This window comes from Podarcis muralis, chromosome 11 (genome assembly GCF_964188315.1).
Source record: "Podarcis muralis chromosome 11, rPodMur119.hap1.1, whole genome shotgun sequence".
Taxonomy (NCBI): domain Eukaryota; kingdom Metazoa; phylum Chordata; class Lepidosauria; order Squamata; family Lacertidae; genus Podarcis; species Podarcis muralis.
In genome coordinates, this window is record NC_135665.1 from 33305409 (window position 1) to 33331402 (window position 25994).

The 25994-nt window shown below is 42.7% G+C and overlaps 1 protein-coding gene across 1 annotated transcript in view; it reads left to right on the forward strand.

The window, feature by feature from the left end:
* The first annotated feature begins 13372 nt into the window (after positions 1 to 13372).
* The window catches only part of TMEM161B (transmembrane protein 161B), a 31674-nt gene continuing 19052 nt past the window's right edge, over positions 13373 to 25994 (forward strand). Inside the window, exons 1-5 of the mRNA XM_028748063.2 lie at positions 13373 to 13584; positions 20125 to 20228; positions 22590 to 22673; positions 23125 to 23222; positions 24633 to 24789. Of these exons, the coding sequence (XP_028603896.1) occupies positions 13582 to 13584; positions 20125 to 20228; positions 22590 to 22673; positions 23125 to 23222; positions 24633 to 24789 (446 nt within the window). The 5' untranslated portion in view covers positions 13373 to 13581. The remainder of the gene's footprint in view (positions 13585 to 20124; positions 20229 to 22589; positions 22674 to 23124; positions 23223 to 24632; positions 24790 to 25994) is intronic.

The window sequence follows — 25994 nt, forward strand, 5'->3', positions numbered from 1 at the left end:
GCTTGGATTCCCGCTTCTTCTATTTAGCAATTGTATAGCGCTAAACAGTGTAACAGTGGCAGGCTTACAGTTCTGACTTTACATATTCATGGCTCTTCAGAAACGGGGGTGCCTCCTGAGAGACTAAAGAGGAAACAAGGCCATGTTTGCACACTTCCCTTTTCTGTATTTGTCCTTTATTCAGACTGGGTGGAGGTGGGGAGGAGAGAGAGAGATGTGGTTCATACCCAAGAGGCAATCCACAATTCTTTGCTCCATGTCTAATGCCTAATATCACGGGTAGGCAAAGCAAGGCCCGGGGGCCAGATCCGGCCCAATCGCCTTCTAAATCTGGCCCACAGACGGTCCGGGAATGAGTGTGTTTTTACATGAGCAGAATGTGTGCTTTTATTTAAAATGCATCTCTGGGTTATTTTGGGGGCATAGGAATTCATTCCTCCCCCAAAAAAATATAATCTGGCCCCCACAAGGTCTGAGGGTCAGCAGACGGGCCCCCTGCTGAAAAAGTTTGCTGACCCCTGCCTAATATGCTTACAGCACAGGAAATACGGTAGTTAAGGTTCACTCTTCTGTTCTGCAGTGGGAATCCTTAAATTCGCATTTACATTCTGCAATCCCTGTTAGGCTGACTACACATTCCTTCACACATTTATGCGTAAAATACAAGAGAAAGAAGTGGTGCAGTGTTTCCTGCCTTTTCTGGCTGGGCTCCTGTGTGACACGAAGCATACTGTACTTTCAGGTTAGCTAAAGCTTCACCTGTCGAACTTCCGCTTCATCAGAAACATGTCGTCCATCACCAAGGGTGATGGGGTAGATGCGCACCTGTCTGCTCCCTTCGCAAATAAGGTTCTTTCACCAAAAGGAGTCCATGGGGGAGGAAAAAGGGAACCTGCTCCTCCCTCACCTCATTGTGTCTTGCTCTTTTATTCTCCTCCCCCCACCCCAAGTTTGGCTCTGATACTGGAAGTGAGCCAAGAAGGGAGAAAATTGCTCCAAGCAATGGAGCACATTTCACTTCTTCTTCCCATAAAGCACACAGCATTGCACTGCCAGTCAATTAGATGTTTACATGCATTGATTCAAAATCATTCAACTAAGAAGGCACCTCATTTATCTGGCAACAATTCTTCAATACTTTTGAATGTATTTTCAGTGTGTGCTAGTCAAGTCTATACTGGGGAAATGAGGAATTTGTTTTATGATTTGACCACCTCCATCTGTATTGCATTGGTTTCTAACTTTGCACTCGCACTGGACTTTTAATTTTTTTTAAAGTCACTTCAAGACTTTTGTGGGAAGTGATAAGCCATAGAAACTGAATTATTATTATTAATTAATGTTGTTATTATTATTTAATTTATTATTAGCAGTAATAATAATAATACAAGCTGAAAAACTGTATTTTTCATGACAGACATCCCTCCTGCCTCTTTCAAGATGGTGCATGCTGTGTCATGTGCTGACAGTCTCCCAAAACAAAGTATGCATTTTTCTTCACAACCATTGCTACTTCTATGCAGAGGCCTGGATATTTAATTCATTCTTAAATTAATAGTCATACAATTAATCAACTAAGATTTCTTTACTTGGGTGACAGCCCTCACCTGAAGAGAGAAGAGTTTTAAAATCCCAGAGCTCATAACTGAGTTTGTTGAAATTCCCAGGATTATTGTCAGAGTCATAACAACAATTAGTACTCAATTATTAAGTCCCTTCTCACTTTTAAAGGATGTTGAGTAGAAAAAAGAAGGCATAATGCTTTTGCAATCCAGAAAGAGTAGCTGAAAATGGTAGATCTTTATAAAAAGATGGTGTACACCTAAAATGAGCTGCATTGTAATGAGCAACAACAGAGACAGGAGAGCCATAGCCATAGGCCTAATTTCACACAGCCCTTGACTTAATTTTATGCAAGTCACAAGGAGACGGGGGAAAGTTGAGAACATCATCCCCTTACATGGTATTCTCTCTCACCTTAGGAGAAACTATGAAGGTGGTGATCACCCTCAAGAGAGATAAATTGTGTGGGGTGGGGTGGCTTTGGGGAATTCATTTTCAAAAGGAGCTAGTTCTATCTAGTACAAGAAGGAGCTAATTCCAGTTCATTTTTGTCCAATTACAAAATGAATTAGCTTGGTTCACATTCATCCAAATTATCCTTGGCAACTCTCCCTGCCCCTCAGCATTCAGAATGTCGCAAACTGCTGTGCTGAAGTGTAAGACTAAGAAAACATCAAAACATGCACATAGTGAAATAGGAATTGTTTGATTTATTTCCCTCAACAATTAAGATTTTGAAGCTTCAAGGACCAAAGAGTCAAAGAGTTAAAAAAACAAACCCACATACACACATGTAAGAGAATGAACTTAGAAGATGAACTAGAAATCATCACAAGTTCTATTCCAAAATGAACTTAATTCGCATTAAATTCACCTGGCAATTATGACAACTGCTTTAGGGTAGAATTGTTGTCATGCCTGTGTTCTTAAGGTAAAGGTAAAGGTACCCCTGCCCGTACGGGCCAGTCGTGTCCGACTCTGGGGTTGCGCGCCCAACTCGCTTAAGAGGCCGGGGGCCAGCGCTGTCCGAAGACACTTCCGGGTCACATGGCCAGCGTGACAAGCTGCATCTGGCGAGCCAGCGCAGCACACGGAAACGCCATTTACCTTCCCGCTAGTAAGCGGTCCCTATTTATCTACTTGCACCCGGGGGTGCTTTTGAACTGCTAGGTTGGCAGGCGCTGGGACCGAGCAACGGGAGCGCACCCCGCCACGGGGATTCAAACCGCCGACCTGGCGATCGGCAAGTCCTAGGCGCTGAGGTTTTACCCACAGTGCCACCCGCGTCCCTTGCCTGTGTTCTTACTTGCAACCAATCCAGAGAATGAGTCTGCCTGTTATCTGCCTGCTCTTTGGTCTTGCTTTTGTAGAACTTGGCATGGAGGACAGGGACAAATCTAGAATGATTTGACTTTGCTTTGGTTTTATCTGCAATTGGTCTCCTTGCTTTCTGCCCTGCCAAATAAGATTCCAGTGTGACAGCAGCTGCTGGTCTGCTGCAAGAGGCTGCTAATCAAAATCTAAGGTTTCAAAAGAGGCTTAAAAATTACAAACTCCTTGTTGGTCCTCAGCATTGCAGTGGCCCAACACCAGGATTATCATGAGCTTCCTTTCCTAAATGTCTGTCTCTGTTCAAGCTTCACTTTTGTAAGCTTTGGCTTTTTATTTTCAGGCAGTTGTAAGTAATAGTTCACTTGTTCTAGCCAAATGCCATGACAAACTTATAGCAATAGTATTAATAAAATAATACAGAGCATGCACCCATAATATAAGCCAACATCCATGATGGTATGAGAGAGAAGATATCAGAGACACCAACAAGTTATGTCTCCTGGGTTTGTTTGTTTTTTGCAGCCAGTGCATGGAGGGCCACTCTGTGTTACAAAGCTATTATTGTGTCTCAAAAGAAACCAAAGCATTTCTGCCGGGTTGTACTGCTTGCTTGTGTGCACAAACGTTTCAGAAAGTGATCCCTTAGGTCTCTATATAAGGGGCAGGCTAATAGATAATGAACAGTGTCTTGAAGTTGACCACAAATACAGTCTGTCTGCATACAGGACCATGTGGTAGTGGCCACCCAAGACTGTGGTGGGCATCACTTGGAAATGCAGCTCAATAAAAACATTTCTCAAGAAAACTGGTGAGTTTGGTCAGATAAAATGCTTTGTTCTCAGGAGTGGATACCAAGGGGCAAAGTTGGTGTTCCTAATTAGTTGCAGGTACCTTTTGGATTCTACCCAGAATAGCCAATCCCTTAGTTGCCACTTATTCAAGGTCAATGTAGAGTTCAGTTCTCAATCCCAAAATCACTTTAAAATCCATGTTTGAAAGGTTGGCACTTTCTAAAATGCACCTTCTTATTGGATGAGATATTTGCCAGATCAGAATATGGTGGGCCATTGAGCCTATGGCTGAAAGTGTGGAGGGTTGTTAATTCCATCATTTAGATCACCCACTTACTTTCCTATCCAGCTTACCAATGGTTAAGCTGTGGTAGCTTAAATTATTGTTTTATGTGTGTTAGATTTCCTACCCATTATTAATTTCCTATAAATACCCTATTTCTAGATGGTCAAGGAACTGTTCAGCCACCACCTTCCCTGAATTCCAGGACTGTAGGAATTCACCATAATCATTACTTCCATTTCTGAAGCTCATGTGGATTCTTAATGGCACCATCTGTGCACAAGAGGAAGAAAGGTAGCAGCAGATCCTAAGTTTTGCAAAAGTATAAAAATACTCAGAAAAAGACTTTTATGGGACCCTCAAAACTGCCCTATGTACTCACTTGAATGTGGAGTGAATGTTGGGAGATGAGAATGAGGGAAATGGAGTATCATAGGAAAGGGCTTCACTGAATGACTCAAATACCGAAGAAAAATATTCCACAGTATGGTATTTTGTTGCAGATCTCACCTGTATATCCTCACAGAACTAAACTAGGTGATATGCCATGATTTTCCCCCCTACCCAGCCTAACCACTTGAAAATGGAAGGACCCTGCAATTTTTGTTGCCATCTATCGAAAAGGAGGCAGGCTTTCAGTATCACTTAGCAACGGGAAGCATACAATTTCATTGATCACTTTACATATCAGCAAGCGCATAAAATGACACTTATTATGCAGAGAACAGAGTTCTTCACATTTTTACCTTAAGCCTACTTTGGATTCACATTAAGGCACACATGGGCCTAGCTGAAAACTTGACAGGCCTCACTATTCTCTATGGGTTTTTAAAAATTTGAACTTAATATTCTAAGTGCATGTCCTGTATTTAAAAAGTGACCCAGATTCTGGTGTAATTGCTGAAGTCAACGAAACTGCACCAGGGATTATTTTCCTCTTAGTATTAACAACTCCGCTTTCTCTGTAATCTGCCTATATCAAGATATTTCCAAGGTTTCCTCTGTTTGAACCAGGGTGAATAGTCAGCCATATAATAGCACTTGCAGAGAGACACACAGTGAGTAATAAGTACAAACAACAAAAATCCTCACTAGCTTTTATTCTATGATCAGACATCATCACTTCCAGCTAATGCTATAGAAGCAATGACAGACTTTACTATTGGGTATAAACAAAACATAATGAGCATCTATGGGACACCACACAACTCCCACCAGTGAGGAAAGACCTTCATAATTCACATGTTGGTTTACCACTTCAGTTTATTTAACTCTGTCATTAGGTAGCAATTGTGTCCTCAGCTGAAAGTGGCAACTGCATGTTTCTGAAGCACTGAAAGCATAAAGGGGTCCCACCTGTGTACTTTCAATGGGAACGGGGAGGAGATAATTTAATACATTATGCATACGCGCTGGTGTTCTAGCATTATTCTTTAGTCAGAAACCAGTATAGGTGAAAGCAACAAACTGACCCTTTATACTTCCACATGTTTGAATGACCCCTGAAGTCTGGCCCTTTAATTGATGAGCTGGTCTTCTTGCTTCAGACAAGACAGAAGAATAGAAAACTCGTCATCTGACCTTGATATCCCACCCTGACCCTTGCTGTTCCCTAAGCATCAGCGGTCTTTCAGCAAAGAAAAAAGCCGTTGCTTGAAGCTCATGCCCTGACATTTATTCAACCTAGGTCTTTTTCTTTCTGGTTTGCAGAAAGCTTCACATATCTGAATGCCCTTAACACATTATAAATATGACACAGGGATTCTTCTACTTGCACTATATAATATAAAGCCTGCTCTGTGGACACGTGTTTCACATATACTTTCTAGGAATCTCATGAATTAGGATCTTTAGACATTCCCAACAATTTGTCTTGGTGGATTTATTTATAAAAATATTTATATACTGTTCCATTAAAAAAAAACAACCCACAAGAGTCGATTGGAACAGCCATACATAAAACCATACAATAAAAACCATATTATTATTATTATTACATATTTATTTATACCCCATATTTTCCCATGATGGAACTCAAGGCTGCCATATAAACATTTAAAAAGCAGAAATCAGCTAAGTGTTATGGAAAGATGTATTCTTAATTGCCTGCATAAGTCTGGCAGAATAGAAAAGTTTTCAGTAGGTGTTTAAAGGCTGAAACAGGTGCCTGCTGAATCTCTATTGGCAGAGTATTCCACAGGACTGGGCTGATGACACTAGAGACTTGGGTTTGTTGTTGCTGTCAAATGAGTCTCATTGACTTGGCGAATTACCAATGATGCTCTGAATATGATCTCAGTGATTGAGCTGGCATATAAGGGCTCAGGCGATCCCTAAGGTACCCTGGACAGTTCAGGGCTTTGTAAATTAATGCAAGGTCCAAGAACCTGTCTTGGAAGTAGATGGATAGCCAGTACAGGAGTTTTAACAATGGTTTCACATGTTGTCAGCCAGGTACCCCATCAGCAATCTGGCTGCCACACTCAGCATAAGCTGGAGCTTTCAAACCAGATCCAAGGGCATTCCCACATAGAACACATTACAGTAAACCAGCCTCAAGCAGTGTTAGAAACTGAGATTTGAAAGCTAGGAGCTAAATGGCACCTTATCACCTTATACCTAGATTACGGGTGCAACAACAGAATGTCTAGGTGTTTTATACACACACACACACACACACACACACACACACACACACGAATACAAAGCTGAAAATTAATGAACTGCAGCTAAAATATTATGTTCATTTTTCCACATGGTCTAGTCCTTCCCCTGCCCACCTTCCTAATATTTTCCAGTCTTCAGAGAGTAGCTGGAAGTGGGGAGGCACTCTGCAGTTTTCATCTTAGGTGCAGTACTGCACCCAGAGCTCAGAAACTGCTTACACTAATGAAATTCCCTGTCGCAAAATGCACCTAAAACAATGGGAGTTTCAAACACTGGCCTCAAGGTTACCATCACATGGACTACAGTGGCCAGGCTATGCCTGTACAGCAGTCATTGGTGAACTAGACAAAGCTGGTAAAAGCAAGTCCTAGCCCAGAGCTTTGCAAACTGTGTGTTGCGACATGTTAGTGTGTTAGCTGCAGTGTGTAGGTATGTTGCATGAATGCTCCCCGCGCTCTTCCTGGGGCTGCAAAGGGGTTAGTTTAACCTCCGGTTTGCTAGTAAAACTGAATTACTGTGACACGAAATGATGCATGGCTAAACAGTGTGTCACCAACATGAAAAGTTTGGAAAGCTCTGTCCTAGTCACAGAGAACACTGTTGTATCCAGGAGTACCCCTAAGCTACTTGCTCCTTCAGAGGAAGAGTATCCCCATTCAGAACCAGTAATTTGCCCATCCCCTCAGACATGGAACTACCCACTCAAAGAATCCCCATCTTTCCAGAGGTCAAGCATTATTTACTTGCCCTTATTCAGCCCAGCACTGCTTTCAAACACCACTGAGATGAGCAACTTTACAAGGTGGTCTAAACTTTTCCCAGCAGTTCCCAAGCACTCCCTTTGCAAAGTTAACTGAAGACATTTTTAAAACTATATAAGCAATAATGGACTGGACTGTCTCTTAGGTTTATAAGCTAGTAGCTAGCCTGCCAACAATTCTTAAGCTGCAGTGCTTGGTTTTCCTGTACAGATAGAAGGCAGTACTTTTGTACCCATCCATATATTTGGAGCAAACTTCATGGCTGCCTCAGGAGTTCACAACCCAGACTGGGCCTATGGCATTTTTCAAAAAATACTGTTTTCAGGTAGTTAACTTGCTCCCAAGCCTCAGAACATACTGTAGTTATTTTGTTCATTACAGTAGTTCCCCATGAAAGAATGGATTGATTTTCAAATTCTGTTTCTGACCTGTGTGACCTTGCAGTGGTCAAGTTCCTGTAGACTTGAATAATCACTGTTCCCTACCTGTCCAGCAGGAGCAAGTTACTTTTAATCATTTGCTATTATGTCTGAACACTAAGAGAATACAAAATCTTTACACAGGATGCACTACAACTCTAGAACTCTGATTGTTTCTCAAATAAAAATGATCCTTATACAAAAGAATCCATTAGTTTGTACAGATGGGTAGGACCAACACATTCTAATTGTTCTGATCACATTCTTATACTAATACAGATTTCATAATTGTTTTCATTTAATATTTTTGTCATTAATGATATTTCTGCAACTAACCTCCTGGGATGTGCAGTACTAGAGAGATATATCTCATAAATCCCATAAAGGCAGTATGTTGTGGAGCATGAACAGCTACTGTGGGATAAAAACAGCACTGAGTACTGAAATTATGTGCAGTGTGCTTTGGAGATAGAAACCTGCTAGTTCTTTACAGCAAGGGTTGGTTAGAACAGTGTTTTTCAACCACTGTTCCGCGGCACACTAGTGTGCTGCGAGATGTTGCCTGGTGTGCCGTGGGGAAAATTCGAAAGATTTTTTTAAAAAATAATGTCAACTTTTCGCCCACTAGGCGGGCGCCGGACTGTGTCCTGGGTATGGGGGGGTTTGACCCCACCCTCAGCCAGCAGGGGCACCGATTGGTGCTCCTCAGGGGGACACCCTCCACTTTTCTGATGCCATTAAAGAAAAAAATATTAAACCATGCTTGAATATCGGAACTGGTTACTAAAATTGTTGAATCCCACCACTGATGTTAAGGACTATAAATAGCTCCAGTGTCACTGTTACACTAACAGGAGGAGGACAGGAGGAGACATCGCAGTAGATCGCTGATGGATCTGGATTTGGAGGAAACATGAGCAGAAGAGCAGAAAAGCGCTGACTGATGGATCTGGATGGAGACATGCGCAGAAGAGTGCTGAGTGTGACGGACAGCGTTTTGTTGATGGTGATGCAATTAGAGAAAACTTCTTTTTTTGCAAGGCATTGCCAGAAAAAACAACAGGAGAAGAGATTTTTCGGGTCACATCAGAATACCTTGAACAAGGAGGACTTAAGTGGGAAAACTGCACAAGTGTCTGCACCGATGGAGCTGCAGCCATGGTCGGGCGCACCAAAGGCTTTGTAAGCAGAGTGAAGGAAAGAAATCCAGATGTGATTGTTACACATTGTTTTTTACACCGTGAGGCCCTCGTAGCCAAGACTTTACAAGCAGACCTAGTTCATGTGTTGGATGATGTTGTGCGCATGGTAAACTTTGTAAAGTCACGACCCGTGAAAAGTCGCATATTTGCAGCTTTGTGTGAGGAGATGGGAGCGAAGCATAAAACCTTGCTGTTTCATACGGAGGTCCGGTGGTTGTCGCGTGGCAAGGTCTTGGTTCGTGTGTATGAGCTGCGGGAGGAACTTAAAGTGTTTCTGACAAATGAGAGGTCAGATTACGCAAAGCTGCTTGCAAGTGATGAGTGGTGTGCAAGGCTGGCATACCTGGCAGATATATTTCATCATCTGAATGAACTGAACACACGAATGCAAGGCCGAAATGAAAACCTGCTTACAAGTACAGATAAAATAAATGGATTCCGTTCAAAGGTGCAACTCTGGCATCAACACGTGGAAAGTGGCAATCTTGAAATGTTCACACTCACCAAGCAATGGCAAGGTGTTCACACTGCTGCACTGTGTGAGATAATAGTTAAACATTTAAAAACTCCCGAGAAGTTGTTGTTTTATTTCTCTTCAGTCTCCACTGAATGCCTTGACTGGGTTAGGGACCCTTATAGCTCAGCATCAGTTGGTGGAAAGGACATGACTTTACAGGAGCAGGAGGCACTAACTGAACTGAGACAAAATCGTGGTTTCAAGCTAAGATTTGCTGATCTACCTTTGGACAGTTTTTGGTTGGATACTGCCAAGGAGTTCCCCCTTCCGGCAAACAAAGCTATTTTGACATTGCTCCCATTTTCCACTACATATCTGTGTGAGATGAGCTTTTCAAGCATGATTGCTATAAAAACTAAATACAGAGAGAGACTAAGAGCTGTTGACGAAGAGCTACGTGTGTGTCTTTCTTCGATTCCAGCCAGAATACCAGCTTTGTGTTCAGCCAAACAGGCCCAGGTTGCGCACTGAATAAAGTATTTTATAATTTTTCATATTTCTGTTTACTTACTATTTCATAATAAAGTAATTATAAAATACTTTCTTCGTGTTTATTTGATTCCTACTCAAGAGAATTACTTTATATATAGTCAATATAGGCACAGAGTTAATTTTTTTAACATTTTCTAATGGTGGTGTGCCTCGTGATTTTTTTCATGAAACAAGTGTGCCTTTGCCCAAAAAAGGTTGAAAAACACTGGGTTAGAAAACCCATACATTGCCAGACAAGAAAAAAGTAATGACCATATCTTTCATCTCAGAAACCAAAGGATAATATTTGAAACTGTGACATCCTAAAATTTAGTTGTTGTTGATATGCAGAAGGCTTCTTTTAATGTTACTACATTGAGGTTTTCATGTTGTTGTATCAACATTGCAATTAACAACTGATTTTACAAGGTTAGTTCTGTTATGGTATCCCAGTAATGCTACACATAACTGTAACGTTGGCTGAGATGTATGCTAAACCATTTTAAGAGATATGGCAGAAAGCTAGCCTATTAAATTTAAATCTATTATACGGCAGCCAATTGAATCTTTTGGCTGATTGTGTGTGTTGGCTTTGGAGAACTGCCACTGATACAATTAAAAATGCTGGTCCAGGTGACTCAACACATGCCCTCCTGGTATGCACTCTGCTTTTTTCCAAGCCAGCATACAGTATTTCCTCATTTCCATCATTTACTGGTTAACAGGTTTTGTTTTGTTTTAAAGACAGTTGGTGGTTCTTAAAATGTATCCATATCAGAAATGATTTTGCTGCAAATGTGACATTTACACCTCTGCCATTGTTAAAAAAGTGTTTTGGTTTATGGAATTTGGTAGCTTCCAATTACAGTATGAGGTTCTTTTTCACTCCTGGCCCACCAAAGTGCAAGATGGAGCATATATCAGAACACTTATGGGCTCTTCTTTACTGGGCTGGCCTTTGAAATTCAGGGTTAATTTGGAATGAGTAGGGGAAAATGGATGGGGAACTCGTATGTGCAAGCGTGTGGGGGAGATGTTTTGGATCAGGCCTTTGGTATCAGTGGACAATATACTTAAATAGGGAGAGGAGTGAGAACACAGAACAGCCTGGAGAAATCTAGCTCCCAGGGTTCCAGCTGAGATGACTTTTTGTTACCCAACTGCCACCACAGGATTATCAAAAGCTAGATTGCCCAGAGGAAATAAGAAAGGTTCCCAATTGCAGAGCCACCACCAAAAGGGCTCCGTACTTGCCAATGTAACCAATTTCACCAGCAGGAGCACAAACCAGACCTCAGACCTGGATCTTAGATTATGACCATGGTTAATTGCAGCAAGGTAAGGTAAAAAGGTAAAAAACGCCTGGACGATTAAGTCCAGTGAACTATGGGGTTGCGGTGCTCATCTCGCTTTCAGGCCGAAGGAGCTGGCGTTTGTCCAGACAGCTTTCCGGGTCATGTGGCCAGCAGGACTAAACCGCTTCTGGCGCAACAGAACACCGTGTCAGAGTGCACAGACTTTGATTTAGGCCTAGAAAGCCAACACAACTGGTGCAAATAAGTGATGCCACATCTTTAGGCCTTCTGGCTACCATTGGAGTTGCCTTCAGAGGTAGCCCCATAGAAAACACATTGCCTTAGTCCAGTTTTCTCTCCCTGCGGCCATCAAAACTGGCTGGGGGGCTGGTGGTGTTGGGAGAACCCCCAGAACACCTCAAGGGGGGAAAAGAGGGGAGGTTGCTCCATCAGCTCAAGCACTTCTGCTTGCCTGATGAAACCATCTCCTAAGGAATACACTGAATCCCTCACATAGCATCCTTCAGCCACCAAATGCCTATGCAAACAGGAATGTCATCCTAGGATGGAGAATAGGCCAAGCCGGGGCTGTGCGTGCATGAATTTTCAGCTGCGAGCTGAAAGAAACAGAAGGCTTGAGTTTCTCTGCAGGCTAAATCCCACAAAGCTGTGGTTTGGTGGGTGGCTGGGCTCCCGTTAAAACAAGAGCTGTTGGAACATCCATGCTGTAACTCCTCCCAACCTATGCTAGTCAGGATGCACACCTGTGGATCCATATATCCTAAAGACCCACCAGTTTCTACTGATTTCTATTCCCAGGAAACCAAACCTGGGTAAATGCTGGAGCCTCTCGGAGATTGGGGTGAACGCAACAGTATTATCCTTGCTCATTATTTTCATTTCGATTGCAAGCCACCTTGTATATTTTTTATAGGAAGGTAGAATATAATGCTTTATTATCTTTATGTGGTGCAGGCAATTCTACTGAGGGGTGGGTGAGGGGCTTTCCACATTTCTCTCGCGTCAAAGCAGCTAGAATTGACACACATTGACACACACACACACACACACACTCGTTTAGACTGTATATATATATATATATATATATATATATATATATATATATATATATATATTTGCGACTCGGCAACCAGAGATGAGCTCCTGCAATAATTTTGGTGTTCGCTTTAAGGAGCTGGGAGGCTCGCGGTTCTGCACGGGTGGAAGCAACGCGCGCTGGTGAGGCTCCTCGGGGGGGAAAGAGCCTCCTCCTCCTCCTCCTCCTCAGCGGCCTTAGAATAACGGCAAACGTAGCAGGCGGCATGCGCGAGTCTCCCCCCAACCGCCTTTCGCCTCAGCAGCTCGCGCGAGACTCCTGACGCGCCTCCCTCCGCTCCCCCTCCTTCCACGGCACGAGACATGCCAGCCAAAACTTCCGGGTGTACGCACTTTCATACCAGGCGGCGGTTGGTTATAACGATGCGTGCGCACTCAGCCGCCCTTAGCGCTTCTCAGGGCGGCGCATGCGCTAATTGAATGCGCCGCTCCGCTAGTCAAGTCTTCCCTCCCTCTCCCCTCATTGACTAGGTCTCTTATCTTGCTCTCGTTATTTGTCGCTCTCTTCACACCGTTTTAAAAAGCCTAGCTTTTGCCAACGATCCTTGTGCTTAGCTACCTATGAGTAGCCGTCTTGCCGGGGATGGGGGGGGGGGTTGGACGGACAGCGACCTGCAATACACACAAATCAGAATCCCAAGCGAGAGGCATCCCCGCTTCACCTCAGACTATTTTTCTCGGACGGCAGAAAGGGCGACTCTGGTGACCTCCCATGTCACGTGACAGGGCTCCTGCCCTTGCTCCCCGGCATCGGGATGCCTTTCCTTGCGCCTGATAAAACAAATAATTCAAGAACAGCATCTTATGGGCGAAATGCATCCCCTTTCCGCTTAGAGTCTCGGTGTGAAGCAATTGCCTCTCCACCGCGACAGGAATGCGGCGAAGCGGTGCGCCGCGAAACGAGAGGCTCTTCCTTTTTCAGGCGGATCTTCAGGGCAGCCCTGCTCGGGGTCCTTGTTCACCTGGGTCCCGGCGTGACCTCTGCAGGCTTTGGGAGGCGTGAGCCGGGCATTAGAAACCGGCGTTAGCTGGCGAGAGGGGTTCCGAGCGGCACCGGAGCCTCCCCGCCAGCATTCTGCGCTTCTCGGCTCGCGCGGGGAGGATTTATGAGCTGGGTGTGGGGAGAGCCCGCGAGGCGGCGGCGGCGGAGGCTCCTGGGGCAGCATGGTGAGTCTCTGGAGGGTGAGACCTCGGAGGGGAGAAGAGAGGCAGGGAGAGTTGGAAGTTCTCCCTAGAGCCGGTTGGCCCTTTTAGGGCTTTCGGGACAAATCTTGTTTCTGAGGGCGAGGGCTGAAGCCGGAATAGGGATGTTTGTGTCGGGGGAGAAGTCGGGGGTGGCGAAGCTGTGGGCCTCTGGATGTTGCTGAACACCACCTTCTGTCCGCGCCAACCAGGATGGCCAGTGACTAGGGGAGATGGGAGCTGTAGCCCAGCAACATCTGCAGGACCACAGGTTCCGCATCCCTGTTCGGAAACGAAGGCCGGGCCTTCGGATGCTGCGGACTCCCACAATCCCTACCCTATGGACGTCAGCCCATCTTCTCCCCAACTGCCTACCGGGGGATGTAGGGTTGCCTGTTTCCAAATATCCGTGTGCAACCTCACAGGAGGGCAGTGGTGGCCACCAACTGGGATTAATTTAAAAGAGGACCGAGGAAATTCGTGGCTGTCTCCTGCCAACCTAGCAGTTCGAAAGCACGTCAAAGTGCAAGTAAATAAATAGGTACCACTCCGGCGGGAAGGTAAACGGTGTTTCTGTGCGCTGCTCTGGTTCGCCAGAAGCGGCTTAGTCATGCTGGCCACACGACCCGGAAGCTGTACGCCGGCTCCCTTGGCCCATAAAGCGAGATGAGCGCTGCAACCCCAGAGTCGGTCATGACTGGACCTCATGGTCAGGGGTCCCTTTACCTTTACCTTACTGGTAAGGCTATGCCCTTGCCTCCACAGGGAGAGGCAGTGAATGGTTTTGGATGCCAGTTGCTGGCAAACACAGGGGTGAAGGTCTTGCTTGTGGACTTTCCACAGGCAGCCGCTTGGCCACTGTGTGAACAAGATGCTGGGCCAAATGGAGGCAACTGTGCTAATCTAGTAGGCTCTTCTTAGGTTAACTTGGGGAAGCGTGGCCACGTGTGTTCTCCTTTTTCCAGTGTGGGTGGACTTTCTAGGTGGGGTGGGTGAGGCCTAGTTTCATCTGACCAGCCACAGGGCCCAGGCCTGCTGATAAGCCATTGTTCCTGTTGAGGTGTTCCTGCTCTTCATTTGTGATTCAGGGACAGTCAATTGATGAAGCTCAATGGAATGCATAATGTGTGTGTGCACTGAAAACAAAGAAATCACCAAGTCAATGGATATAGTTAACCCGAAACTACAAATTTATCCAGATTTCCAGCTATTCTAATATATACCCTATGAAAAAAATACAGTTGGGTTTTATTTGCTTGTTGAGAACTGATTTGGCTGAGTCTAATCCGTTTAATATTGCTGTTCTTAAATATAAGCACAAGCTGTGAGGCTGGATAAGAAGGGCATATAAACGTGCTGAAATAGCAATTCCACCTCACCTGCTTCTACGATGAAAGGTAGTTGTCTCCTTGTACCATACTTGATAATTTCACTTGGAAATATACATAAGTATGAGAATGAGCACTGGTGGTATTGGTACAATTTGAGGGAGGGGTGTTGTCTGCAGATGGCACCTGTGATAGTAGTATGCATTCCAGATTTCAGTGACCCAACCACTGCTGAATGAGTGGTCAGCCTATGTTGTTTCAGTGACCTGCAAGCCCTTCTGTAAAACTTCAAAAAAATAAATAAATCAGCTTCATATATGTGTTTCAAATCATCCTGAATATCACTTCTTACACTCCATTACCTAGATTTGCCACCAAGCATACACTGAGTCATGGTGTCCTATGAAATCTCTGCTCTTTCCCAACTGTATTTGTGTGATGTGTCATATATGTGTTTTGCAAACGTATTTTCCACATTCGCACCATGTAACCTTTACATGTACACCTAAAAATATTAGTGGAAAATGAACCCAAGGGTATATGGGATAGATTGCCCCATTAAATACTATTAGTCATATAGTTAAGTGGAATTGCCATACCACTGAAACTGGATGCCTCAACTGTTGGGAGAGGACGGCTATCAACCATTTAAGGACATTGCTTGTGACCTTCCAAAAGCACCTGTTTATCTGCTGTTGGAAAAAGAATGTGGTATTGCTTCCAATCTAGTGATGAAAGTCATTATTTATTTATTATTTTTATAGTATGCTTAAAATTGTTCTATAGCATTAAAAACAATAAAATTCAATAAATTGCAAAACAAAAAAATCAACAAAGCAGCAGGACGTAAAACAAATAAAAACATGCAGTATGCTCTAGAGTTCTTCATTGTAATTTCAGGTGTATTGTCCTTCAGTTGTCAACTTGAAAGTGAGAACTGAGACCTTAGTTATCAACTGAAAAGTATTTTTTGGTGCTTTTTGAGTAAAACCCTGCAATAAACTGGATTCTCCTAATATTAGGCCAGCACTGGTGAATGTTTCCTGAAACACGGTATTGTGACCAGCTGAGTGGATGTCCACCGATGTAGGAAGGGAAGGGGTTCTCTTCTTAGGTTAACCTTATGGTTTGAAAATCACTGCTGCACATCTCTTTTCTAGTTTGCTGTTTAGACCAGGTCCTGTATTTCAACATGGCTCATTCCATGCTAGTGTTGCCCTGTTGGGGAACTGGGGTGATCCTGGCATGGAAAGGAGCAATATTTTCAACTCCCTTTCACATGGCCTGAAGCTTCTGAAACCACAGAAGAGATGTAAGAAGGAGCCAATCCCATGCTGTTGAGACTGTTGAAAGAGCTTTAGAATTCATACTACATATTATCTTTAGGGGCAAAGCTTCTTAATGTAGGCATGATAAATGTTGCATGAGCTATATCGTACTTTAAGAACCTCTTAGCCAGTGGTGTTTGAGAAACTAGGTCACTAAGCAGCAGTCTTCTGAACTACTTATTATCTTCCATTGATTTAGACTGTGGGAAGCAGCCTTGTACAACTGGAACCTAGTGAATCCTGCCAGGACCTGTTTAGTTTCTGTTTTCAGCCTGGACTTGAGGATCTGTTGCATTTCAGCAGAGCAAGGAAGCAGCTCCCAGATTTCCAGCTCTACAGTGCCATTGGTTGCTACCCATACTATGAGTTAAATTTGTATATAATTTATATAATAGATTTTCATTTTCTACCTTTTGGGGGGCAGTGGGAGTGTGGTAGACTTGTCACGCTTCATCATTAGGAAGAGAAGCAGAACATTCCTAAAGTTTAACACTGAATACTTCTGTTCATGCACCTTGACACACAAATACTGCCTGCAAATTTTTCTCTCTCTAATGCTTATATGAGATCTAACTAAGTCATAACCAGAGTAGATTCATTGAAATCAATAGACTGATTTAATTTCATTGATTTCAGTGGGTATGTTCTGAGTATGGCTAATGTTGACTTTCGTCCTCCGTATCTTTGTGTTATATTCATAATCTCTGCAAAAGAGATGGATGGATCACGTGAATGGAATATGAGTATATAGAGAGTTGATCTTTCATGACCTTGTATGCACAGTGGGAATGTATGCAAGCCTGAGACTTGTTCTTGTGCTCTGCTTCATGTGGTGCCCTCCAGATGTTGCTGAACTACTACTCCCATCATCCCATGACCATTGTCCATGCTGGCTGAGCTGATGGAAATTGTAGTCCAAGAACATCTAAAGGGCATCATGTTGTCTACCCTTGATGAGGAGAAGCTGTATGAATCAACCCTGAAATCTTAAACTCAAGAGTACTTAATATTCCTAAAGGGTTGGTGCTTATAGTGAAGCTGTTGTTGTTTTTGTTAGAGAAACTACTAACGCTACATTGCAAACAGTTTTGACACTGAGTTTCAAAAGCAGCGTCCCAAATCAGCCCTGTAGTCACGTTATTTCTAAAGAGCAATATAAAAATCTGAGAAATAGTGCTGCTGTGCTCTACATTTCAGCTTATACATTTTTCTCTCTGTTGACCTTGTTTCCCCCCTAGATCATGTCTTCCATATTTAACCTGTTTTGTCAATTGCTCTATGCTTACCACTTATCACAATGCCTTATCAGAATGTGGTTCCAAACTGTCTGACCTCTAGATATTGTTACAATGCAGCTGCTAAATTCTATTCAAAACAAAGTGCTGCAGCAAAAGTAAATATTAGGCATAATTGTGTGCAAACAATTTTCTTGCCCTTGAATAAGTTATTTCCTGGGGGCATTTATAGTCTGACTGTATTGTGGTCACTATTTTTCCATGAAATTTCAGACTATGATTTATCATAGCACTGGGACGAAAAGTGTATACTATAGATTTACGCAATAGTAACATGTTTGGTAAGTAATAAAGTGATGTTTAGCAGTTGGTGAGCCTTGCTTTTTACTAATATTTTCGGGAAACATGGATTGCCGACTTGGGTATATAAGATGCTAAAAGCATCTTGGGCAGTTTTCTCTCACTGTGAAGTAAAATGTTAGCCTGCTGCCTCTCAGATGGTGCACTATGCATGCCTAGCCGTTTTTTTAATTCCAATATGCAGAAACTTGAATATGGGTTCCAAATGCCACATTAAATTAATAATTTTTGACTGGTGTTGATTGCCAAATACCATGGCTCTACAGTGCCATTGGTTGCTACCCATACTATGAGTTAAATTTGTATATAATTTATATAATAGATTTTCATTTTCTACCTTTTGGGGGCAGTGGGAGTGTGGTAGACTTGTCACGCTTCATCATTAGGAAGAGAAGCAGAACATTCCTAAAGTTTAACACTGAATACTTCTGTTCACGCACCTTGACACACAAATACCATATATACTTGAGTATAAGCTGACTTTTCAGCACATTTTTAATGCTGAAAAAGCCCCCCTCGGCTTGTACTCGAGTGAGGCGGGTGGCGGTGGCAGAGGAACGAGCAGCCCGAAAGGAGCCTTTTCTCACCGCTTGTCCCACTGCCGCCCGCCTCTCTCAAGGACAGGCACAGGAGCCGCGGTTGGGAGAGGCGTTGCGCTGCGCTGTGCCTCTCCCAACTGCCGCTCCAATGCCTGCTCTTGCAAGTGGCAGAGGCAGAGGCAGCGGCGGAGGGATGAGCAGCCCGAAAGGAGTCTTTTTGGGCTGCTCCTTCCTCCTCCTCCACCTTTGCCGCTGTCGGCGGTGGTGGAAGAGGAATGAGCAGCCCAAAAGAGGCCTTTTGGGCTGCTTGTTCTTCCTCTGCTCCTGCTGCCACCACCAGGGTTGTGGTGTGGTGAATCGGTTTATACTCGAGTCAATAAGTTTCCCCAGTTTTGTGTGCTAAAATTAGGTGCCCCGGCTTATATTCGGGTCGGCTTATACTTGAGTATATACGGTAAATGTTTTTGCTTTTTTGCTTCCGCATGACACTGTTGACTCATGTTAAGCTTGTGGTCCACCAAGACCCCTAGATCATTTTCACATGTACTGCTAGTAAGCCAGGTGTCTCCCATCCTATATTTGTGCATATGGTTCTTCCTGCCTAAGTGCAGGAAGTTTTTGTTTTGCTGTCTTTAGAATTGAGATGCAACTTTTCTGTGGATGGGGTGGGATGTGCATTCTCTGTCTTGCATTGATAAATGGAGAACTGGAATGTGAACCTGATGTGTGATATGGGATGGTGCTTGGGGAACATTTTGTGTGTGTGTGCTTTCCTTTGTTAGCTGGAGAGCCTTGCTGGCTCCACCCACTGTGTGGCCCCTGGAAGATGGCCATCTTTGAATTCAGCCCTTGAACCAAAAGAGTTTTCCCACCAGATATTTAGTCTCTGGTTTTTTCTTTGTTTTACTTCTTATTCCATATCTTTACTTCTTATTCACCCAACATAGATTTCTAAAGGCTTATAGGTATAAGACTTTGTGATGGAAATTACCACATGTATTCTAATTATGCAAATTCATCACTACAGTGTTGCAGGATATGCAGGTGTACAGCATGGTAGCATGTAACGTTTCTTATTTTTATTTTTATATATAGCTTTATTTACAAAATTGTTTTATTTATGAAATTGTCATTTTTATAGTTCAATTGCTTTGAAATATTTTATAGGAAGTGATTCATAAATGGTAATAAATTCAATAAATATGTGGGGAACAGACTTGTCATGTGCCCAGGAGCAATGGTCAGTCACTCTCTTGAGTTTCCTATAGTAGGCACAGGTGTATCTGGGCTTCTGCATGTATTATGAATCAGCTCTAAATAACCAGTTTTTAAAGATGAAAGAGAGAATGGACCCAAGTCTGGAAGTTGTGACTTGTTTCTGACAAGTGACTAATTGCAAGCTTGGCCCAGGCACGGTAAGAATTTGAACTGAGCATTCTCTGTCCCCCTTTAAAACACATTTTTAAAAGTAATGTTGGTGGTTATGTAATTTATTTGATCTTCAGAAATAGTGTGCTACAATGGAAAAACAGCTAGATGTGTGCTTTCTTTCCTAGAAAGCCATATTTCTGAATCCTTTATTGATGCCTTTATGGAGGGATTAGGACGAACAGTTGTAAGTTCACAGTTACAAAAACAACCCTGCAGTATATAAAGGTTCATTTTAGAACTGTAGGCTTTGAAATATAAAAAAATGTTCCTGCATGTTAACATACATTGGCTTATTCCTCCACAGGGTGTGATAGGTGTGCAGCTGGTGGTTACCATGGTGATGGCTAGTATTATACAGAAGATCATACCTCACTACTCTCTGGCGCGGTGGCTTCTCTGTAGTGGCAGGTAAGATAAAGGCAACAAATTGAACGTCTGACAAAGTGGGTTCTAGCCCATGAAAGCTTATACCATAATACCACTGATAAGACTGTAAGGTGTTGTTGTAATTGCCCAATTCTGTAATGCATTTGCGTTTACCTAGAAACAAATCAAAGTGATGTGCAGATCTTGAAAGTTTGGCTTTCAGTAGAATAGTCACTTTCAATCTTTTAAAGTCATTTGGAGATTTATCGCCGTACTGTAACTTCAGATGAAATTGAGTAATACGTGGTATGCTTAGTTATACTACTGTGTATCTTAATGAACATAACTCTTGGCAGGGTTCTTGTTGCAGACTATTCTGTTCCATCGAAGTTCCTCTTAATCCTGTGGCAACATATTTCTTCCTTAAGTGTCTGTAATAAAATACAGTTTCTCCTATAGTTGAAATACGAAGTTGAAAATGAAGGAAGGAAGCGGGATAGTTTATTCACAAAACAAGCTGTTGTTAGGGGCAAGTATACTATTTGTGATACATTTCTTAGTGATCTGGATCACAATAGTTCAAGATTAGTCATAAATTTCCATTTGGGTGTGTTCTTTTCCTTGCGGGCTGTCTTATCAACAGATAGTTCTGAAAAAATGGTGAAGTATTAGCAACATAATCCCCTAGCTTGCAGACTATTCTGATATAAATGTTCTGAAATTTCAGATAGCAAGAATTTATCTTTTAAAAAAATTAATATTCCCATAGTAAGAAATCAGTTAAAGATGTTGATTAAATAATTCCACACCTAGTTCAAACATAATCACTTTAAAATGTGTGAGGCCGAGGTGTTCAGCTGATTGGTTTTACAAGTAATAACTACCATATTTTTCGCACCATAGGACGCACCAAGTTTTTTTGGGGGGAAATAAAGGGAAAAAAATTATTTCCCCCCCCCGCTTGTGGGGCCGGCTGCAGGGAGAAGCGCTCTTCTCCCCGCCGCCCGCCTTCAGACCAGGTCCGGGGACAGCGGGAAGATGCGCTGCGCCTCCCAGCTGTCCCTGGAGCTTGTGGGGGAAGGCAGCGGGGAGAAGCGCTCTTCTCCCTGCCGCCCGCCTTCAGACCAGGTCCGGGGACAGCGGGAAGACGCGCTGCGACTCCCCACTGTCCCCGGAGCTTGCGGGGCTGGCGGCGGGGAGAAGCACGCATCTCCCCACCGTCACCCTCCAAACCACATCGGGAGACAGCGGGATGGCGGCGTTCCGCCTCCCCGCTGTCCCCCGACCTTGTGGGGCTGGCGTTGGGGCTCTCCTGAAGCCTGGAGAGTGAGAGGGGTCGGTGCCCACCGACCCCTCTCGCTCTCCAGGCTTCAGGGAAAGCCTGCATTCGCCCCATAGGACGCACACACATTTCCCCTTCATTTTTGGAGGGGGGAAATGCGTCCTATAGGGCGAAAAATACGGTAATGGTTTTCCCATTCATCTTAAATTATTTCTGTTCCAAAAAGGGGTGAATTGATTATTCAAGTAAGGATTGTATGAGCCAGGTGGCTGGATGGGAAATGCAAGGAAGGATTGTGGGAGCTGGTACTCATCATCAGTAGCTGCTTGTTCTAGACAATTGCTCAAACATCTCAATAGAGAGGACAGGTAGAAGCACAAATTAGGCAGAGGGGATGATATAGTTGCATTGACCCTTGCTTGGTGTTAAAATAACAGCATTTTGTTGGTCCATTATGGACTCCTATAGAGATTTTTACAGCTGCTCCTGGGTATTCATGGGGACTGTCATAGAATATTGGACGTCCTGACATTAATTTAGCTGCAGTAGTGAAAATATTGCATGTTGCCAGTGGTTATTTTTGCATAGCAACACAACCCTTTTCTGTTTTGTTCTGAACTCTTAATAACCAAGTTACTTAGAATGTGGGATTTTGGTTTCAGAAGCTGTTTGAAAGGATGAAAATGTTGAAAATGTAGGCAAATGGCAAAAGGTGGGGTTTGGGCAGAAATGAAGAGTGTGATTGCTTTGCCCCCCACCTCCAGTCACCAGATGCTTTTTGTAGTCACTGTGTGCTTTTAAAACTATTTTTGAACCTCATTAGTTGAGTCACAGCACTTTTAAACTGATATCTTTGAAGCTCCTTATGTGCGTTTCTGTAACATAGTAAGCTAGTCTTTTGAAACCTCAATGTACAAAAGTGACACCAGTTTGGAAGCTCATTCTGATAACTGGGGCTATCTACTACAGGGCAACATTTATGTAAGGAAGTATGTGACGTATGATAACATCAGCTTGAAATCAGGAATTTTGTGAATGAACAAGAAAGCAAATTCTTTTACAATTTAGTCTGACAAACACCTGTATTTCTCTTGGTAACTGCTTCTTCAAAAATCTGGTAGCTTGCGATGGTATCTGCATCCCACAGAAGAAGAATTACGTATTCTTGCCGGGAAACAACAAAAAGGAAAAAGCAAGAAAGATAGGTAAGTAAGCAATATGAGCCCGTCACTGTTTTTCAACCTCTGTCTCCTAGCTAGAAAATGGGGATGACTATTTGCTATTCCAATTAGTCTTTCAAAATGAAGAAAAATACTGTTCTACATATGGAAAAGTGGATGGATGGATGTGCACATCTGTCCCCCCAATACACATAGAATAGAATCTCTAAGGTATTTGCATTCTCTCCACCATTATCCCTATATTGAGTATGGCTTATAAATTTTGTTTGTTTACTGTAGGAGTGGTTAACTCTTCATTTGCGGCCCTGATCCAAACTATTTTTCTCACTCCCTCCAACTCCACCAACTTTGGCTGCACCCTGATGCTAAATAAATCACACACATAGAGAGGGAAAGAAAGAAAGAGAGGGAGACGTGGTAACTTTGATGGCACTCAGCTTATGGAATGGTTTTTATAATGTGTCTCTCTTTACAGGAAATATAATGGTCATATTGAAAACAAACCGCTAACCATTCCTAAAGACATTGATCTTCATCTGGAAACAAAGTCTATTACTGAAATAGATGCATTAGGTAAGGGTCTGAGACCATTATAAACTGCATGGTGTCACAATTGTGTATTTTTTAATACTAAATGTATGGTGTTGTCCAAAGAGAGCTACATAATTCTTAATTCCAGGTTTGTTCAGGTACTTTCTTGTAGAACAAACATTTTCCAAGGTGCAAATTAGCCTTTTTTGAATTTCAAATCTGGCCCCTGTTTTAAAAGCATCTAGTTTCTAAACAACGACTTGCAATATTAGTGGAGAACTTGGGAGGTGAAGGGTAAGCTCATTATAGCTGTCCCTAACTTTGCATAGTAAATTGTGTAAGTTGAGAAATGAATTCCATGTAACAACCATTATTTGTTTTACAGCCAATTTCAAATAAATCATGAAGGGAGGAAGCTATTTTAAGTTTTGCATTGGAAAGATTTACTTCACTTTGAGCATCAGTGCATGTTGGAGGAGGACTTTCTGATGGCATACAGAAAGGGCTCCAATCAGCATCATTTTAGAGAGAGAAGACCCACTATACATTGTAGGCTAAACTTAAAGTTTTTAAGCTGTCCCAAGATGATGCTGATATCAAACTGGTCATGGTAGTTCTCATAGAGTTATGTATTTGATGGCAGGTAGAACACACACTTTGCATGGATGCAATCCTGATCAGTCCATGGCATCGTCAGATAAAATTCCTGTGGTTGCAGAGCTGGGGGACATCCCTGTTTGTGATCCTGGCAAGCCATTGCTAATCAGAGTGGACTGTATGAAACTGGATGGACCAGTAGTGTAGCTAGGTATAATAAAGCAGTGAATCCATTTGAACTGGATTCAAGGAGCAATATCCTCCTTGCCAAAAAGCTTGTGCCTTCTATTTGGTGTATCTGGATATTCTAGCTATTTTCCGCATTTTGTGATTGGTCTAGTAATCTAATTATAGTTGAAAGTTGTTGGTTTTTTATTTTTAAGAAAACAACAATGAAAGGTTGATAACTGCAGTTCATGTATGGACATCCTGGGTGTACAGTGGTGCCTCGCAAGACGAAAAGAATCCATTCCGCAATTCTCTTCGTCTAGCGGTTTTTTCGTCTTGCGAAGCAACCCTATTAGCGGATTAGCGCTATTAGCGGCTTAGCGGCTATTAAAGGCTTAGCGGCTTAGCTTCTAAAAGGCTATTAGCGGCTTAGCGGCTTAGAAAAGGGGGGGGAGCGGGAAAAAAATCGCAAGACTAGCAAGACGTTTCGTCTTGCGAAGCAAGCCCATAGGGAAATTCGTCTTGCGAAGCAATTCAAAAACGGAAAACCCTTTCGTCTAGCGGGTTTTCCGTCTTGCGAGGCATTCGTCTTGCGGGGCACCACTGTGTTTGAAACTCTAGGAACCACAGATGCTAAAAATGTTTTCTGCTTGTATTTCAGTTACTAAGTAACCATTTATATTTCAGCCTTGCATTATTTTCCTGAATATCAGTGGCTGGTGGACTTCACAGTTGCAGCTACAGTGGTATATTTGGTTACTGAAGCCTACTACAGCTGGGTGAAGCCCTCACAAGAAATGAATATCAGTATAGTCTGGTGTCTGCTTGTTCTGGCTTTTGCAATGTATCCTTTTACAGTGTCACAACTGTTCTGTATGACTGCTTAAAAGAACATCTAATGTTCTGTGAAACACGCAGGAGATAATTTGTTGCTTTTAATTGAATCATAGGAAGTCTTATGGTAGTGTTCATCTAAAGCATGCATAATTCATTATTACATAGTGCATTATTCTGTATGAAAGAATTTTTCTTTGTCCAGAAGCATAGCCAACATCTACAAGACATGCACAGTACTGTGCAGCAATGCTAAGCTTCTGCTTGCTGGTCCTGGCAATGGTGACTGGATAGTACCAAAGAGGTGTTTAAAGAATGCTGAAACAGTCTTGCATGGCCTGCCTATATTTTGCAGAGACAGAGTAAGTTGCAAATAAGTTGCTGAGCCTCACGCCAAGCCTCCCCGCTCCGTCTTGTTCTGGATATTTTTGGCTTTAAAAATGACTTTGTATGTTTTAGGTCTACACAGCATTCTTTGTCAGGCTGGCTTCTGTTCACAGTGATAAGATTTGTAGGAAGGCTGAGTAAATACCCTTGCTTTCTAATGTCCCGTGTCCCCCCCCCCCCCGTCTAGTGCTAGTGATTGACATTGCTGCTCAGGTATTGATAAATAGTCTTTTATTATTTGTTTGCTGACATAAGTAGAATAAATCCTATTTCTAGTTTTAGGGATCAGATTTTCTGCAAGATGCTGGTTTTAATGTCTTTATTGTAAGATATGTTAACTAAACAATGCACTATAAAACTGTCCTATTTATGAACTCTTTCAAGGGCATGGCTGTAAAATCTTAGCCTAGATCTTGTTTTGTAATTATTTGCATAGGGAGAGATCCAAAATTGTAACATTTTGTTAGACTCTAAATACAAACTTGTACTAAATAATTGGGCTGCAACAAAATTAGGGCTTCTGTCTATAGCTGCCTATATTGCACAGCATGCAGCAAAAGTCATAGTTATGAATAACATACTAAAAGGAGCACTTGTGTTCAGACTGCTATTGTAGAAGAGTACCACCAGCAGCAAGCTATATATAGCTCTTTTTCTCTCCTTTGTAAAAAGATCTCAGCATGTGCCAGCCTCTGCTTATCTGCAGGCTTGCTGTCAAAGAGGAGACCCTGCAAAAATACTGCAGCATTTAGGGTAGGGAATGAAAAAAAGTCAAATTGCTGATTGCTATCTCTTAGTTGCATAGATTGTCCTAAAAACTATTATTTT